The 14,193-nt window shown below is 38.3% G+C and overlaps 1 protein-coding gene across 5 annotated transcripts in view; it reads left to right on the top strand.

The window, feature by feature from the left end:
* Positions 1-14,193, top strand: part of PDE1A (phosphodiesterase 1A) — a 165,335-nt gene extending 151,142 nt beyond the window's left edge. For 4 of the 5 annotated variants that reach the window (XM_075093667.1, XM_075093666.1, XM_075093669.1 and 1 more), the window contains 3 exons: positions 2,430-2,705; positions 10,563-10,682; positions 11,008-14,193. In XM_075093667.1, coding sequence (XP_074949768.1) covers positions 2,430-2,705; positions 10,563-10,639 — 353 coding nt within the window. In that variant the 3' untranslated portion in view covers positions 10,640-10,682; positions 11,008-14,193. The remainder of the gene's footprint in view (positions 1-2,429; positions 2,706-10,562; positions 10,683-11,007) is intronic. The other variant, XM_075093670.1, reaches the window with a different exon arrangement.

Here is a 14,193-nt window from a genome sequence, read left to right as displayed (position 1 = left end):
AGTATTTTTCATACAAGATCATATTTTTCTCACATATTCCTTTCTGCTGACTTCTGGAATAAATAGTATTGCACCAGTTTAAATGCAATAGGTATGACATTTAACTAATATGTTATCAGGTACTTGGTACACTTGGTACAGTGATACTCCATTTCAAAGCCACATCCATCAGATATGCATACACCTGAGTTTTGCTGTGTTTTAGATATCCTTAAACAGACATGCTTGAGATAATCTCAAGGACAGTCATTGAGATAAAAGACCATCATGACGGAAGTTAAAAACAGGCCATCAGCGTTGTTCTGATTAAACTGTTAAGCTTCATTTGCCAGTTTAAGTTCAGTAGGGAGTGAAGGAAAGACATTTTAAGTTTAGATATTCAGCTTTATGAACTAAAAAATAATAGTGGGTTTTGCCTGTATGAATATTCTGAGATTTCTAATATGGGAATGAAGTGGTCAGCCACCCAGTTACACCAAGGCAAATCTGAATTCTGGTTAGCATTGTCCTAAAACACCATTCTGTGAGAAAAATACTGTCTGTTCTTACCAGCTTTCAGGTTAAAAAAGCCACCTTTTGTAGCATGAGTTAAGTTAATATTACAGTTTCATGTGTGATTATAGTTCACCTTTGCATTCCTCAACTTACAGATGCATCTGAACAGCATCTGAAATATTTTATGTTGGATTTTCCATGGATTTTTTATAAAGTTAAGGAAAAATTCTTGTAGCTCTGCCATATGGAGGCAAATATGGCACATAAATCAGTTTCTTGGGACAAAAGCCTTAGGTAGGTAGATTATACCATGAGTGACAGATGCTTTAATTAACATGTCTGGATTGAACATGAGATTTCCTTCAAGCTGCATATACATATTTCTTAACGTCTTTAGCCCAACGACTTCTTTGTAAGAGCTGCACTGAAATCTGGAGGAAAAGAGTATCTGTCCAAGTTTCAGAAGATTTGGAGTCCAAAACAAGCAGGTCTCTAAAGTTTGTAAAAAAAATGGCTTAAAAATGTAGAAATTGCTCAGATTTGAAAGTTCTTGATTTTTTAAAAAGCATGACAGGAAGTATAAGAACTGACAAAAGAAGGAAATATTTAATTGTTCCATGCTTCTGCACATCAGTTCAGATTTGGAGGTGTTCCTTTCCATCCCCTTTCACAGGCCAAATTGTACTTCAGGGGCAGCTTCCTTTGGATTCAGAAAAGTGAGGTGATGAAGATGCCAAATGCTGACTGTGGTAGAAACGTGACTACAGACTGGGCTATCTTTCAGTTGTCATATTCAATCACTTTTGACCTGTATTTGGGCTGGTCACTCACAACCAGAGTTTCTAGGAGCTGCTGGTTGAACTCAGTAAATATCTCAGTGCTTGGTTTCCTTCCTTAATACATTGTGCACAGCCATGTTAGAAATTTTATGCAATATCACACAGTTATTTTGTGGAGGTGTTGTTCAAACTTCAATGCTTTCAGTTTTTAAATTGATAGTGTTTTGTATCTTTTATAGTAGTACACGGATTCTAAAATCTGAATTTATGAAACAGAGATTCTAATAGTAAGAGAAATAGGCCCTCCATGAAGGTGGTACAGTTATTTTTATCAGACTTCTCACCCTCCATTGCAAGTTTTTCATTCTCTGTTTCCTTCATCTTCTAGTTCTTCCTGGTACCACCTTTCTGTGCTGCGCTGTTCTGTCTCCTTTTACTCTGGGCCATTTCATTTGTACTGTTCTCCAAGTCTGCAACAGAGCAAGAAATAGAGCCTTCCACAGACATTACTTTCTCCTGTAGCTGCTGTCCCCTGAAGCACAATTTCCCCTGTATTTCTTCCTTCCCATCCTGTATGTGCCACTAGCTGTAACGGCAGCCGTACTGGATTGCATGTGTGTAACCCTCTATAACTTGGTCCAGCTGAAGCTCTGTATTAGCTGGCATTCTGGACTTTTCCAGGCTGATAGGTCAACTCTTTTCAGGGCATCCCTTCAGTTCTGATGCCTCCCCCATCCCCAGCAAGGTGCTGCCCTCCATGGCCTTTCTATGTTGCAGAACTGAATGAGCTCTGCTCTGCCTAGTCCTGTGGTGGTAAACACCACTGCTGGGGGACGTGCCTGCAGCATGGGGTCCTCCTGCTCCCATCCTTCAGCTTAAGTGTGTCTGATGATGCTCCTCGCTTTGTACTATGGCCAAAAAAAAGAAGGGCAAATCAGAGATGAAACCAGAAAGTGGACCACTATGGTTCAGTTGCTATAGTATAATCAGGAGCAGAATCTGACTCATATTAAACACACCAGCGCACGTGTCCCCATGCAGAAAGTCAATGTTCACAATATTCCCATGTGCAGCTCTATCAGTCGCTACTCTGATATCAAGCAATTGTAGCATATCCTTCTTATCTAATTCACCTATTTTGTTCCCTCTTTGTAGAAGAACTTGTGAAAAATGTTGGTGAACAGGAAAAAGACCAAAGCAGAAATTCCACAGATGCACAGTTACAGGAAGAGACAACAAGGATACAAAATGAGAGTAGTCAGGGAAGCGATGGTACAACCTGTCCTCCCAGATCCATCGTCCTACAAGTAGTCTCTTTCGACACTCCTCTGAGTGATGAATCCAACTCAGAAAAATGCACTAACTCTGATCCGAACCAGAAAGATCTCACCGATGCCCAGCAAGAAACACAGAATACAGACCCACTGAATGGTAATGCTTCATCACAGAGCACCAGTCAATCTAATGAAGCTGTCCAGGGTGAAGCTGCAGCAGTGTCTGGTATCTCCCTGTCAAACATCGACAGTAATGTAAAATATCAAAATAAGGTGTCGTACAAACCACCAGTGTAAGACAGTTTCTTAAGGCATATGTAGAAACAATAGTGTCCTAAAACCAGCAAGTAAAAGCTGTTTGATATAAACAAATATAATCTCCTTGATATTAGCTCTTTAGAATCTAGCAGAAAATTTTTTATGTAAAATACCAAGACCTTTAGTTGAACTGGAAGGATGATTTTAAAGTGATTTGAAGATGCATATTTGCAATTAAATTGCAGGTTTTTTATCGGAAAATGAGGTAAACTTTCAAAACGGAACTATCTAATATTTTCTCTTCAAATAGGTAATTATACTTATGCTATTACAATGCACCCCTCTTAGTTTAGGCACCTAATATGATTATTATTTTGTAAACCATATCTATTTTACTAAATGTAATGTGAATTTTAGAGTTAACTCTAAGTAGATGGAATTTGCTAACTGTAGTAGTCATGGGACTGTGTCATTCCCTTAATGAGAAACATCAGTCTCCTGACACTGTAGCTAGCAGGACAAGTGGAGCAACCAGGAAATCCCTATAATGTCAGAATATTTTTTTTAGAATATAAGGATTTTATCACAAGCTAGCTGTGATTTGGTATCTGTTGATTGTAAGACAGTATCAAGGGCAAGATGCCCAAGCAATAGGAATAGATATTATCAAAGTAAGAGACAGACACTGCACTTTCTTTTTATTTTCTGAATTTGGTTGTTATTAGAATAAGCTTTGAGGAATTAAGGTAATAAGAATAATCGAGGCATATAATGACACTTCGTTTCCTCACTTCTAATTAAAATGCTTAACTCATTAATGCTTTTATGACAGTGAGCCTTGCAATAATGTGCCAGAAGTATGTCATTGTCTGAGCAGCAACACTGAAGGCTATAAGGCTTAGCTTAGACATAAGTATACGACTTGGCATATTTCTCAAAAATGCTTTTTATGGATAACTCCCACTTATTCTAGAGTTCCCCATTCCAGCGCTCCATGCTTTTCTTGTTGACAGGTTTTTAACATCAGAAATAACAGATGGTTAATTTAGGGTCCTAAATCAAAATATTTACACTAAAATTAATTTCACAGCATTAGAAGCTGTCTAATAATTGGCATTTTTGTCTTCTGACATGTATTTTTTGTACTGATTTTTGTATTAAAATCCAACTTGGAATTTAAGTGCCTTAGAAAAGTTTCCCATCTCCTGGATGATGAACACAGTAGAAAAAGCTATATCTTACATCTTTCAAACTATGCAGAAGGCAGTTGTGGTGTAGCTGTCCTTGGGGGTCTTTAGATGGCTGACCAACAAAAATGCTGTTTAAGAGGTCAGATACAACTCAGCAGAGAGTTAATGCACTCTGTTGCCTTGTCAATCTTTACATTCCACCTTTCCTATGAGAAAAGAGATTTCTTATTTTAGAAAAAGCTAATCTCATTCATTTTCTAAGGCAGGGAATTTTCTACAGAATGCTTTTTATTTTAACACTTCAAACTGCAAAATTTATGAAAAGGGTAAGAAATGGCTGAGTTTGTAATAGTGTATTTCCAGAGGCAAACACAATCTGGAAACTACTTTTTTCTTGAAAATGGTAAAAAAGTTTTAATAACATGAATTCCACTGGTCCAAAGATGTTCCTTCACTAGAGATGGCAATATTCAAAAAAAGTTCAGATAAATAATGAAATAGAAATAAGAGATTGATTCAGTTATTTTGTGGAAATAAATAGTATTGGTAAGGTCTGGAAGTAAAAGCCTGAGCTCATATGAGGACTTTGGTCAGCTCTTGCATCACTAAAGATGTACTTAAGCCATGGACTAATAACAAGTCATGGAAAAAGGGGAGATATAGCAGGAGACATAACTGCATCAAGTGATTAATCACACAGTAAGAGAAGCAGCAAGTTATTTTTAAGGCAACTCCAGAGCCTGAGTGATGAGCCAATACTCCCTTACTGGGATCCCCCAACTTACATCTGAGCTGTTGGTGGTTTTGCAGCACACATTTCTCTTGCTGCTTATTGCCACAGAAAGTTTTGGTATAGAAAGGCAGGTTTCTGCGCTGAAACTAAATATCTATGCCTGAAAATCTTAAACTGCTGTACAAAGATCTTTGGAAATGAAAGGGAACTGAAAGGATTTTTCCCGAAACCCTCCTTTACTGCAAGCTGTGCCTTTTCCTGCTGGCAAGGGTGTGTAAAAAGTAGAGGCTACTGCTCACACCATTGATTGAACACATGCCCAGCCAATGTAAAATTCTGTTTGGAACAGGTCTTCAAATTAGTTTGAAAACTGTTCATCCGATATGGTTTGTGAACAAATGTAGTCATCAGTTGTTGGTGTTGTCATAGGAAATTATATTGTCACAGGAAATGATGTTGTCAAAATGCTGTTGTCATGGGAAATTAGGAGAACTTATGCATTCCCAATTCTTTGGATCTTGCATTCTAGAATAGTGACTTTTCACCTGTTTAGACCTGTGAATCCTTAAAATTTTTCCAGTAGAAATATGCATCCCTGGTGAGCCAGCTTAAGCCTACAGAAAGTTTTTCTTTTAGTCTCATGAACTTCTCATGGATCCCTTTGTAAGTAATTTATAGTCCCTCGAGTCAGAAAACCACAAGATGAAGCTGGATTTCTGATTTACGCTATCATGAATTGTTAGTAGAGTGCTACTATGCATAGAATAAGGATATAGGTTAAATGTTATTTTTAAAGGCATATGACATTTAAAGGCATTTTTAGTTGTCATTTTATGTGAAACTTCTGTTCACTGTAGTATGTTGAATTTACTCTCATCCATTTCCTCCAGTGATTTTTGTGTTCGTTTTCCAGCATAGATAAATACCCAGGTAAATGGAGAGATTGATGAATGTTTTGCTTGGTTTCTGGTGCATATTAATGTCAGAGTCCAACACTCTCTGACCAGGTTCTTTTAGATATTCCATATGTGAAGGATATAATGTTAACTACCGGAAGATAGTTGATGTTACATGGAATTTCTGATTTAGCAGAGTGATACAAAGTATACTGAAAGCACAGTACAAATGTAAGTTACACTTAGTAAAATAGAGCAATTGCAATACACAGCTCAATGACAATGCTCAAGTGAGTCCCATTACTGGTCTCTAGAATATGCTCACTGTCACAATGCTGGGTGTCACCAGTAAGGCATACACACGTTGAAGCCAGCTCAAGCCCATTGCTCGCTTCAAAATTCTTTTGCTAGTTGTGTAGTTTATACTCTATATTGGCTTAAGCCATGTGTTCACTCCCTCCACGCTGGCCTGGCTAACTCAGGAAGACAGTCACACTCTTTTAATGAGCTTGGGGAGAAACATCTACACCACCAGTTGGTCCCCCTCAACTGTGATATAGTCAGTGGATTCACTTAACTGACACAAGTACTTATCTAAACCAAAGGCCACCCTCTGCTCCCCTTTGTGCTGAGATTGTCAGGTTTCTTGCAACAGCTCTGGTCAGTCACCCCTTGCATTATCTCCTGAGCTTGATGGGCACATGCCCCTTGCCCATCTCCATTGAGCCTTCTTCCATTGTAGGGATCTGTTGGTCGGTCATGATATCATTTACATTCTGATTTTATGTCATTAAATAGTTTGATTTATACTTTAAATTTAATAACAACTTATTCTTATGTTTTCCCTATTTTCCCAATATTTAAATGTCATAGAAAAATATTTTGAATATTTTATGGTCTTTTGAAATTATTTACAGAGGGACTATGTCATCATATTCTTAAAACATTCTTTCCTAAGGACAGACCAGCCATGTTACTATGTAGTGAGAAATCTATCTATACATTATTTAAATACTGTAATCTGTTAAGTCAGCACTGATCTTTTCACAGAACTTTGTTCTTCTAATAAACTGCAGAGGAGACCTAGTATTAATTTTTCAACTATGTCATAGATGATATAAATAAATGACATATATGGTGGGCTTTTTCTGTGCCTGCCAATTAAGAATGTATACTGCAGGTATTTACCTCACTGTAATGTGCAGTGGCTGGGGCAGCAGACTTTCTACAAACACATGGTGAGACTCAGGTCATGGCTTTTTGAGATGAAATGAATGAATATTGGGTTTCAGCAGCAACTTTAAGTACCTCTGCAGAGATTGTGCCACCGTGTTAAAGGTAACTGAAAAGACAGGCAATGCAGGCATTTAGTACTGGAATAGTCTGCAATATTCAATACCAAAGGGAAAACACAGGCTAAAGAGTTTCATAGAATCAGAGAATGTCCTGAGTTGGAAGGGACCCGCAAGGATCATCAAGTCCAACTCCTGCCCCTGCATAGGACAGCCCCAAATTGACACCATATCTCTGAGAGCATTGTCCAGTTGCTTCTTGAATTGCTTCACATTTCTATTTCACAGTGGTGAAATGTTTTAATATCATTCTAAATGGAGGGAATGACATTAAACTGTCATTGTTGTTGTCGAAAGGTAGATATTCAATATTAGTGCTTTTGTAAGAGTTTTCATCGCTGCAGTGTGTAGAAGTCATAACTACAAAGCACATCAGTGCCTGTTTTCTCACTCCCCCCTACTTTTTCTCTGTCACATGATGTTTGAGATGGTCGAGAGTGAGTGTGTTGTGTATGATGCAGTAGCACCTGGCACAGAAGGGAGGTATAGCACAGGTAGCATCTCTACTTTTCACTTTTGCACCTCTGTTGATGGCCAGCAGATCCAGACAGGACTCTTTTAACGAAGGTCAGATATTTTCAATGGAATGTCACTGCAAGCAAGCAGAAGGTAGCATACACATGACCTTATTTTTTTCCCTGCTTCCCAAATTAGGATTATTTGAGTATTCTAAGAAGCACTATACATCCATCAGGACATCATTAGTGCTTTCCATACTACAGGCTTTTTTACCTCTGTACTTTCTGTACTGAAGATGAGGGGTAGAAGGCTAAAGAGATGTCCAGAGTGCTTGCTGACTCCTAGGGCTGAGAAGTAAGCACCTGTGGGCTCTGGGGCTGGGAGGATGAGATAGATTATAACAAAAAATGCAACATAGTTATTCAGATTAAAATGTCATAAGTTAGCTGTAATTGTTCTGTCTTTATAAAAAGCAAAAAACTCAGATCGGTTTTCTGCGAGTGAGCAATTGAATTATAACAGAGGTAGGGAACACAGGGGAGGATGATCTATCTGCATTCTTGGGAACTGTCACTGAATGTTTGGATGTCCTATGATGAGGGGGTTCCCCGTTAAAAAAAGAAAAAAGGGACTGTTTTCCTCTCCTTGTATCACATCTCTTTCTAGGTGTACTTCCTGAGACTATCGCATTTTATTAACAGGAGTAGCTCTGCCCTGTGTCCTGGTCAGTGCGAAGGGAGAACTGGAAGGCTGCTATTACAAGAACTCCAGTTCTGACTGAATGTTGTTTTTCTCCACAATACAATTGTCCTTTTCATCATCTCACTTCCACTTAATTGAATGTTACAAGGTTAAGTGGAACTATTACAAGGTGATTTTTTTTAAGTGATGATTTTCCTTTTCTCCTGAGTGATTTATTAATTAGAACATTAATTTTAAAAACTGCTTATGTTTAATTAAACAACTCCATGTTTCAATGATTTATAAATGCTAATTGGCACACTTTTAACTTTTCATTCATGATGATAGCCACATTAATCCTTAATATCAAAACGTAAAGGAGATAATAAATCTGTGATAAAACAGATTATCAGTAACTTCACTCTGTATGACAGTAGAGGACTACCCAGTCACGTGGAGTTATACACAGCGTTCAACATCTGCAGTCAGTAACTGAAAGCCTCTGGAGGATAACCAGGGTGGATAGCAGCGGACAGATCCACATCAACAACGTGCCAGTTTGATTTATGGTAATGCAAATGGCATCAAAGAATTATCCGTGCCATGCAAATGCTAGTGACCGTTAAGTGCCACGATGGCTGTGTGGTGCTCAGCCAAGTGTGGAACCCTCTGCATCCATGCAAAGCGGGTGCAGATCACTATGATGCCTGGTTCGTTGGTGTTTCTTGGGCACGCTGTGGCTGAACAGAGTAACAGTACATCAGGATCCTGGTACTAAGGGAAGGTATCTGTGCTGGTGCATGGGATGAGGATGGAAGGAAGGTTATATTAAAGAGCAAAGGTTGAGTTTAAAAAAAGGATAGTGATTGTAAGATAACAGCCATTGGCAGCCATTCATAAGGCAGAGTTGATCACATTAAAAAAAAAGTGATGCATTGACAGGAAGTTATGTATGGTTTAGAATTTAATGTTTAGTTTTTATGAAAATTAAATATGCAAAGTTTTTGGTTTAAGGCCTCCACAAACCACTCCTGTCCCACTCCTAAAACTCTACTAACCACTCTATGTCAAGTATAAAATTTAAATATTTAGATCAATAGCTTTTATTTTCATACCCCTCCCCACCCCCCTTTTTTAATGGAAAATAATAAAAGTTATGCTAAATCCTTAGAAACAACTGCAGGCTGAATGATCTGGAGAAATTCATGTTCTAATTCATGTTAGTCCAATTTTGAGACTTTAAAAACCTTTGGAGAACTGGTTGCCTATATTCCACCCACACTAAATTTATGTAAAATAAGGGGTGGGGAAGAGTGCTGCTTAGGGCAATATGGCCCATCTGCAGGGGGCATCATTACAGACTGGGCAGTGCTTGCTTTGCCACTGTTTATGGCAATGAAACAAGGGTAAAATCAGTAGCAATTCTCACTTGTTTACAGTGATGTCATGCTGAACTCATGCTTATTAATTTTATTCTTTTCTCAGTCTCATTCTCATAAGCTCCCTTTCCTCTCTTCCTTTTTTCTAAACTGAAAGCCTCTTCTTCAACTTCACCTTGATGTCTTTCAATTTTTCTTTCAGGTCACAAATCACACTTTCCCTTTCAGCTGTTTGTACCTTTGTGTTCTGTCTTTCAAAAATATTATTCTGCCTCTATTTTTATTTTTATAACTTTTCTTATGCTTCTCCCAGAATATCTTCTCTGCTTTGAGACTTCTGTGCTTTATCAGCATTATTAATCACTGGTGGGACCACTCAATCAACTGGTTAAAACAGAAAAGTTACTATATAGTTCGTAAATAACACCATAAGTTTGCTACATTCTCCCCATACTTGCTATCTCAGGTTATAATTTCCTCATCTGTACTCCTTCAAAATTACTGAAGGAATAGCTTAAACGACAGCTTAATATTATGATTGGAGGTTTGAAATTCATGTTGTATCACTTACTTTGAAAGCTGCTTGTGTCACTCGGTGTCATTTCTCCTATCTGATTGAATTAATTGAATTCTTAGAACTTGACACTGGCATCTTTCATTATCTGAGAGAAGCTTACTCCCAATTTGAAAGCCTACATTAAAGAAGATTTACACAGCACTTGCTGCAGAGGGTGAATTTTGACTTTCAGTAAGTTGGAAGATAAAATAAACCAAAATCAAACCCTTACTTACACTTACTCATGTAAATGTCTTCCTATTTTTTTCATGATGTGATCTGTTGCTTTTGTTCTATCTTTTGCCTTATGGATAAACTGTCATGATTAGTTAATTCAATCCTATGCTTACTCTGGTGAGAAAGCAATTAAAGAAAGCAGTGCCTGAAACCTCATTTTAACCTTAAAAATGTTAGGGGGAAAAAGTTCCTGTCTGTCTAGGGCTGTGCAAATTCTTTTAACTTGGTTAACTTCCTCACTGAGGTTCCCAGTCACATTTGTTTATCTTCCAGGTGAGCCTAAACACTGTAAGAAGTCAGAAGATATAGTAAAAGCCACTGAGCAAAAAGAAGCACTGATACAGAACTAGATTTGCTATTTCTTAAAAGCTTCTGACATTTCAGGCACAACAGGTAATTTTGCCATTTCTTTCTTATAATGGGGAGAGTTTTATACCATAAAGACTCAAAATTGCTACTATTATCCTCTTTGTTCTATTCCGGTTGTGATTTTATTACAAATTTTTAAATGGGGACAAGGTACACCCCCATTCTATGTCCTCTTAAAAGCCATTCAGTATAAGGAAGGGAAAAACAATATACTTTTACATCTCTGAATCCTTAATGTCGGACTAAATGGTCATGCAATAAACCATCCTCAACTCAAATACATTAACTACTGGAAGTAATGATACTAAAAATCTATTGCTTATGAATTTTCATTTGACCTCTGTTGCAGGAGAAAAGAACTCTAGCTGTTCCTACCCCATGCTCTCAGAGGCTGTTATCTGTCAACTTGTTCTTGGATCATCCTGTTTCTGTGGAGAGTGATTGGACAAAATGATCAAAATTGTAAAACATAAAACCCTGAGCCGGTAACTCAAGGCACTTAACAACTCCCAAGATTTCAGCTGTATTTGTTGTTGCAATTCCTCTTCTATTCTGCTTTCTTAAACTAGCCAAAATACTTTTTTCTGCCAAAGTTGGACCTTGCTTTATTGCGTCACTGACACCAAACATTTCCGGTTAACCATGAGACATGTGAAAACATGACATTTATCATCTGCACTGGATTGCTGTTATGTGTCACTGCTACTGGTGTCCAATGGAAATGAAAAGTCAAAATGAAATGTTGCTATAGACACTTGTTCATGCAACCATGCTGCATGCAACATTAAACTCCTACCTGTTAGCTTCCTTGAAATATCTGGAAATAAAAATATGTAGACAATACAGGGAAGTTCTAGAGTTATCCTGACCAGCCTGCGTGAATGATGATTCTTCCCCACTGTGGTGGCTGCCATATGGAGAGAACTGGTGTTTAACAAATCAGTATTTGAAATATATCTTTAAAATTAATTAAATAGCATCCAGGATTAAAGACTAAAACATTTTCAGCCTATAGTATTTTGGAAGGCATCAGCAATGGTGTCAGCCCTACCACGAAGCTGGTGCGTACTGTTTTGTAGGGCAGAAGAGACAGCTGCAGGAATACAGGAAAATTGCTTCACATCAGCAAAACAGTGTGTTGCCTCTCAGACAGGACTCAAAGGTGACACTGAAGCCTTATATCGCGGTTTGTCTCAAATGCAAAGGTGACAACATGGATCCAGCAAATCCTTGATAGTGTTTGTTTTGTTAAAAGAAAACACCAGACCATCTTTAACTGAGATGCTGTGGAAACGGAGCATGCAGGCAGTTACCTCTGCAAGAAGCCTCAGAATGAGCCCTCCCGCCCAAACTGTACCCAGAAAGAGACCCCATTTTCATCTCTGCTTCCCTCGAGCTGCACGTGACCTCTCCTGGCTTGCCCAGGCACCCAATGCAGCTGCAGCCAACCTCATTTCCCTCTGCTGGAACCTGCCAGGAAACTTCCATGCTCCCTTTTGCATTGTAGGTGCTTGGGTGGCTCTGGTCACTGCATTCCCAGTTCTCCTTTTTGGACGCAGTGGTTATTACCTCACTGAACAAAAAGTCTTTACAATCAGCCATGGTCCATTCTGAAGAAGACTCATGGAGGCGGTGGCACTTCCCTCTATGCAGAGGCCAATGGACGTTTGAGACCTATGTGCTATCCACCTGCTGCTTCAGGGATCTAACCAGAGCTCAACAGGCGTCAGGCTCAACCTCAACAAGGGCATGCTTTGTCCCCATGGAAGAAGGAATTGTAGAACAATCACCCTAGACTGAGGGATCCTTACACGTTCATACCTGTTGACTATCTCTGTTCTGACAGTGGAGCAATCGAAATTGAGCTGGGACCAGTGCGAGCTCCAAGCCCTGGGATAAGGGCATGCCAAAAGGTGGAATTCCTGTCATTGAATATGTAAGCCATATATGCGCTATGCATAAATAGTGTGCATAGTTTTAACTTAAGAAATGTTTGTGCATATAGGATGTAAAAAGTGCATTTAAATTGTTTTGTGTATCTAGTCCAGGGCTTGTATTTAGCATGGACAAATTTCTGTACAGTGCAGTTAACAAATGAAATGTTAACAAATGAAATTGTATCATATATGTTATAACGCAATTGATATTTTTTGCTAAGAGTTAAAAATTTATATATTCTCTGCTAGTGTTGGAGCAAATCATTAGTAGCCTGGACCACTCTGTGCACCTTTGCATCCTTCTGGGGAATGTTGGACTCTTTTTTTTTTTTTTTTCCTTTTTAATAAAATATAACCCATCTTATAGTTTCTTATTGTCATTATGACAAGAAAAGAAACATAATGTTCATACCCAACATTTTTTAATTGTAAATTGCCATATGCTCTGGCAGCAGAAAACCTTGTTGTTTAAGAACTGAGAACTTTGGACCTTATTTCAGCTATGTTGAGCATCTGTAGTTCCCATGAAATTTGAAAAGAACAAAATGTGACTGATGTCTTTAAGAACTAGGCCAGTTAGGTATTTGTTTGTTACAGAGCGTTCTTCAACATTGTAATTGAGACTGAAAGTCTGGAGCAATCAGAATTTCACGTTTTTATTGTATTTTCAATTTAAAACTTTTACCATAGTTGAACCAGACTTTTTTTCTCTGTGTTTCTGTCCCATCGTGATTTATATACTCTGCGAGAATTTTTCTCCTGGAAATACAAGCAGAAATTATAACAGATTCTGCAGAGCACTTGGAGCATCCCATGGGGCTCTCAGTGTCCTGTTGTTATTATAGCCGGCATCAAGATATCCCACTGCAGAAACTAGAAGGAGCTCCTGATCTCACAGGAGGCACTCAGTGCCTGCAGAACTCATTCATTAATATAGAAATGTGATTTTTGTATAAATAATCCTATTTACTCATTTGTATTCAGTTTTAATCACTGTGGTAGATGTTACTGAAATACAAGAAAAGTCCTTAGTTTTTCTAATGCCAGCTGATTCTCTTTCTTTCTTCCTTTATTCTTAGCAAGATTTTGCCTGGACGTGACCCAAAGCTTAGTGTGTTGTTTGAATGAGGAGAAATTTTCTTTGGTGGAGAAGACCGATATAGCCAACACATGTTAGTTAAGGCTTTGACCTTGGGTGAAATTCACGTTTGGATGACAGAAGGGCTTCTTGAGAGAGCCTCTCCCTGAACAGTAGTTTCTCTCCAAAACCTGTAAGGCTGCGCTACCAAAACACTGCATGGGGCCATAAGAAATGGTGTTTGTATATGCATCTCTCCCACAGCATTATGGGCATGTACACCTGCATTGAGCACACTGAGGAGCTGTAGCTGTAGATTAGCCCTCAAGAGTTTTATTTTGTATTTTTATCTTGAGATATCTGACAGATATATTATGTAATATTGTTATGGGTTATGATCTAGCCAGGTTTTTTTTATTTAATTCTCAACAAAGCAATCTACAACTGTGTGTTTTTATTCTGCTGTATTTGTCCGTATTTCCTATGATGATATTCCCAAATAAATTTGATTTGAGGGCAA

This window comes from Phalacrocorax aristotelis, chromosome 5 (genome assembly GCF_949628215.1).
Source record: "Phalacrocorax aristotelis chromosome 5, bGulAri2.1, whole genome shotgun sequence".
NCBI lineage: Eukaryota > Metazoa > Chordata > Aves > Suliformes > Phalacrocoracidae > Phalacrocorax > Phalacrocorax aristotelis.
This window is presented reverse-complemented; position numbering and strand designations above follow the sequence as displayed.